General features: G+C 43.7%; 1 protein-coding gene across 1 annotated transcript; it reads right to left on the bottom strand.

Annotated features, from left to right (window-relative positions):
* Positions 1-570: 570 nt before the first annotated feature.
* PHALS_06642 (WD40/YVTN repeat-like-containing domain) lies at positions 571-5,033 on the bottom strand (the record flags this gene model as incomplete). The annotated part of the gene is made up of 4 exons (XM_024719966.1): positions 571-3,678; positions 3,736-3,930; positions 3,988-4,870; positions 4,930-5,033. The coding sequence occupies 4 exons, from the start codon at positions 5,031-5,033 to the stop codon at positions 571-573; spliced, it is 4,290 nt and encodes a 1,429-aa protein (XP_024585213.1).
* Positions 5,034-5,353: the final 320 nt, after the last annotated feature.

Raw genomic sequence — 5,353 nt, 5'->3', positions numbered from 1 at the left:
GGAGTCACGTCCCCCGGCCGTCTTTTGATCGTTTGTTCATTGATCAACAGATTTTAGGGTGATGTAACCATAAATGTTTTCACGTACTATTAGATCGTAAATTAGAGTTGATACAGTATAGTATATATTGATAGCTAGGTAAAAATTGAGAAGTCATTACGTCTACAAATAATAATAGACAAACTTTCAACTTAGAGTTGATACAGTATAGTATATATTGATAGCTAGGTAGAAATTGAGAAGTCATTACGTCTATAAATAATAATATAGACAAACTTTCAACTGAACCTTAGTGTGGTCCAACTGTAAAAGGAATTAATGATATTTTAGATAGAAATTATAAGGTGTTTGTGTACACAACGCTTACACATTTGGTACAATTGAAGTAATTGCTGATACAATTGTGCGAATCTCACCTTGGTGATTTTGTTAATATTCATCCATCCTTATGGACTAAAATATCAGTTTATGAAGAGTACGGAATTGAGAGCATCCCAAAAAATTGGTCTACCGTTTTTTCACGTTGAAACCACCGAACATGTATAACATTGTTTCGAGTAGTCATGAAAATCAAAAAGCGTTTGCACCAGATGGTGGTCGACCTTGCGGCCCACTACCGGCAGCGGTATCAAATTCCGTTTGAGGTATCGACCGCAGCACTCCTGCCCGAGAGATTATCATCGCTTCCTCTTTTGACGCATAAAAATGTGATATCGTCTGTGGATGCGGGAAAGAATGCAGCGGGATCAAGCGTGCCACATCTTCATCATGATTGATGAGTGGTACGTCAGCCGCCCCGGATAATAGCAACTGGATCTGCTTTTGTAAGCGTTGGATGTCACGCTTCTGCTTCTCAATGGTAATGAGTAAATTATCAGCATGTGCTGCATTTTGCCTAATTCGCTCTACGCGTTTAAACGGAAGCAACCTTCGATTGCTGTGGTTTGGATAAACACTACTTGCACAAGTCGGAGTGCGTTGTAGTCTCTCTTGCTTTGATGGCGTCGCTCGTCCAGATTGTAAATTTTCAACGCTCGCAGAATGATCTCTAGTTGAAGAATGACCAAGCTGTGGCGAATGCGACAAAGAGGTGAGCCGCAGTTCTGGGCTCGAATGACTAAGCTGCAACTTTGAGGCATCCGATTCGGTCAATCGTTCACCAAAGCTGCTGAATCCGCCGGTTAGGTACAAAGTATGTTTAAGGTCGCAAATTTCAGTTTGCAGTTCCTTCTTCTCTATTCGTAATCGGTTGCATTCGTCTATCAGCGTGTTTCCTTCTACTACTGACTCGCGTCGAACACGATCAGTCTGCGTCTTTGCGTGATCCAGCGCTGTTCGCAAAGTCTGGATGGTGCGGCTCATATACTCTAGTTGCTTGGCAGACTCATCAACCGACTGCTTGCAGTCGAAGCCCAGTGCATCGTCGGACACTGAGGTTCCAGTGATAGGCGACTGCTGGTTTTGAGGCGACTTTGCCGCCTTACTAATGAAAGTTTTGGGAGACATTTTTTTCTGCAAAATTTCGCCCATGACATGTACTTTGTAAGCGTCTTTAACGGCACTCTCCAGGTCTTTGTAGTTCGTGATTTGAGCTAGACGTGTGAACTCGCGCTTCATCGCGCCGACACAATAATTCTTCTGCATCAAGTCTTGACGTAGCATCTTGACCTCGTGCAATGAAGTGCGAAGTTTCGAATCTTTAGTCTCCATTTCTTTCCGATTGTCTGATTTAGAAAGAAATTCATCAGCCAGCTCATGTTGAATCTCACTTATTTTCCCTTCCATCAAGCGCAAATGTTTTTGTAGCGGAGCCTGCTTGGTTTCTAGACCGTCGATGCGATGAGAAAGAACTGAACGAAAACTCGTCAGTACGCGGTTATCCGACCTCAGGTCATCAATTGTTCTATCCTTGTCATGACTCTGAGCGCGACAACCTTCGAAATGTTGTTCGTAATTTGTCAATGTTTCCTCCAGACGTACTAATTTCGCTTGCTCAGTAGTCAAAAGCACATCGCGAGCATGTGACAAAGCCTTTTGTTCCTGCAATTTTTTCCGAAGAGACTCAAGCTTCGTATTTGCAGCACTTACCTGTCCTTGTTTCACTGCCGTATTCCGACGCTCAGATTCCAACTGCTCAACAAATTCGGCTCGCATCTTTTGCACTTCGTGTTCGTTATCAATCTCTTCTTGATGTAAAACTTCTTTGAATTTATCGTGGTTGTATTTCACATCTTCATGCAGCCTTTTGATAATGTCATTCTGCTCCTTTGCTCGTGTATAGGCTGTCATTCGCTCTGCATGCAACACATCTCGACTTTGACTGTCGTGAGCCTCCACAAGTGATTCACAACGTTGCCGCGTCTTTTCTAACGTCTCGGATAAGGTGTCGTATCGAGCCATCTCTTGAGCAAGCTTTCGCTCATATTGATTTTCAATTTCTTGCATCATCTTGACGTGATGCGCTTCAACTTTTTTGAGCTCTTCATTATGCTTTCGCGTTGCAAGCTGATGGCATGCTTCTAGTTCTTCAAAACGCACTCTTTCCTGAATAACAAGATGCTCAGACTCCTCTTTCAGCACATGCAACCGATTAATCCATTCATTTTCTTTCCGATGTAGTGCAAACTCAATGTCTGCTGTTGCTTTGTCGTACCGTTGTTGCCACTCCAACACCTTAATGCGCCGTTCTTCGAGATCTTCGCGGGCTATCAATACAGCATCAGTGTAGGATCCGCCGGCCTTTCTACGCTCAATTAAAACTGACGATGACTCTGGCTTAGCAAAAGATATTCCGATGTGTTTTTGACGTTGCAAGCCACTCCTCAAAATGTAAAAAATGCACACACTGCCATCCTCTGCGCATGTTATGAGTTGTTCATTGTCGTCTGTCACGCGAAGATGCAAAATTCCTTCTGCATGGGCGTAATACTTAGCGACGCTTTTGTTGCGTATCGGCCACGTATAAACTTCTATGTATCCTGCCTTCGTACCGACAAAAAGCCGCTGACAATCTTTTGTTAACGCCATAGATGTAATTACCACCCCAGTAGGCAGATCAAAACTTCTTGACTCCTCCCTTGCGACAACCTCACGGATCTTCCCATCGGTTCCAGAAGCGACCACAATACTAGGTTCAGTTCCCACGACAAATGCGGCATAATGACACTGCTTTGCAATGTGCTGCATTTCTTCGCTTCGTGATCCCGTACTCGTATCCCAGCGGTAGATAGCGCCATCATGAGCTGCCGAAAAGAGGTGCTTATCGTCCCAGCTCCAATCTAAACACCGTACAGCGCCAACATGACCAGAAAGTACGTGGACAATGTCCAATGAGTAAGCGTGTAAAACTATGACCGTAAGACCAGATGCACAAGCAAACAGATGACCACCATGTGCGTATCGAATGAAGCGACAGGCCTTGAAACTCAGCTCTTTAAGTTGGCTCAGACTATCATGCAAGATCTGATAAACACGCACGCGCTCCTTAAATGCAACGACCAGAATAAATCCGGATGGATGTAACGCAATAGCGGTCGGTTCTTCAAGACAATGATGAGAGAGCTCATAGTATTTCAGCTCGAAATTCCAAACTCGAACAGTCTTATCTGTACCACAAGTCGCAATAATCGAACGCTGCACGCACACATCCACTTGTACAACGGATCCAACTTGGTGACCCTAAGAAGACCAGAAAGATCAGCACGGTTGACCCCTCACTCAGCATCTGCAACGTACGTGCCGAAACATCTCTCGAAACTCAAATCTGTCTTCCTGTCCATTGTCAATAGCATTCATTGAAACGGTAACCAAGCTTTGATTTTTAAGGCAAGCTATGATTGTTTCCGTACTGGGTGACACCGTTATGCATTCAAATGCAACATCACCGACCGACACCGAACGAACGAGGGAAAAAGGGTCTTTCGGATCATCCTACGCAAAATAAACTTTTTGTAAGCATCGATTGTATCACTGATTGGTGCGTCGTACCAATGCCTCGTAAATACCAAAAAACCCTGCCGAGCCTCCAAGTACGAAGCCTTTTTCGTGGCCCGTGACACATTCCATACGTACGTGGGAAGGCTGGTGACACCGGAATGAATGAATGAGATCAGGTACATCAGCCGTCAGACGAAAGCAAAGTATTAGGCCATATTCCGCAAGAGCGATCATGTGCTCTTTCACCCACGTGTGGTCTACGTATTGTTCTTGATCCTTGCCTTTGGTTACAAAATTGGACAATTTAGTGTCCTTGTTGCTCCTGATCCAATACTTCAGATATGCTGGCCCTGAGATTGATATGAACCTGTTATTATTTGGACTAATGTAAATTCGCGTGCCACGACTTGGGCATTTGCAAGAAGCCACAAGTTTTGGCTCACTCAATTTCCAGTAGGTTAGATTGTGGTATGGAGCATCCTCAAGAACCGCTAAATATTTGTTGTTGGCAGAAAAGCTGCACGAAGCAACACTAGATTTCACAGAAAGAGGTATGGTTTTTACCCGAGTCTTTGTGCCCAAATTATAAATTGCTATTGCATGACTCTCTTGGTTTCCAAGCATACTTCTTAAAGTCACATCGGACCCATGCGAAGCCAACATTGGTAGTAAGGATGCGTTCACCGGGCTTATAGCTTTATGTAGCGAATTTTCAACATCCTGTTGATAAATTTCTGCTACAGCTAAAAGCTCGAGATTCGGCGAAACCCGAAAGCACTGGACGCTCTTGACATGATGAACATGATAAAAGAATTCCATGGATCGATTTTCTAGATTGTAGATGACCAAATGGTGCGCCACTGGATATATCACCCTGCTTTCACTAACAAATTCGATGACTGTACGACCACATGACCGAAAACCCAGCACATAGCTAATCTAGAGTGTTAGTCTTCCTTGAACTAAGGAAATGTATACATATGTAGTACATACGTCGGAGTGAGATGTAGATTTGGTTCAGTGTTTTCGTCAATACTTGCGTACAGAGCAAGCTCGTTCTGTTGCGATTTCTCCAAGTTATCAACAGTCCCATCCATTTTAATCCCGTCACCTATTGACCAGATCGAGTATTTGCAATAGCTACCATAAGACATATCACAGCAGAGATATAACGCTCGAAGCTTAACATAGGCGCTTCAAAACTATTTTGGTCGTAACGAGGGGGCTCAGTTATTATTTACTTCTACGTTAATGCTTGGCGGGATATTTAATAAGCGCAAGAAGAGCCGCGATCTCCGCTCCCCTTCACTTCAAGACGTCAAGAAGTGCGCATTTGCATCAAGTATAGAATGCGCTGTGCATGTTTACTGTATAATTGATGTTATAGATTTCGAGATACATATGTCAAACTCGCCGA

Source organism: Plasmopara halstedii, assembly GCF_900000015.1.
Source record: "Plasmopara halstedii genome assembly, contig: Scaffold_3060, whole genome shotgun sequence".
In the NCBI taxonomy this organism is placed as follows: domain Eukaryota; phylum Oomycota; class Peronosporomycetes; order Peronosporales; family Peronosporaceae; genus Plasmopara; species Plasmopara halstedii.
Note: the sequence above shows the minus strand (reverse complement) of the source record. Positions and strands in the feature narration are given on the sequence as shown.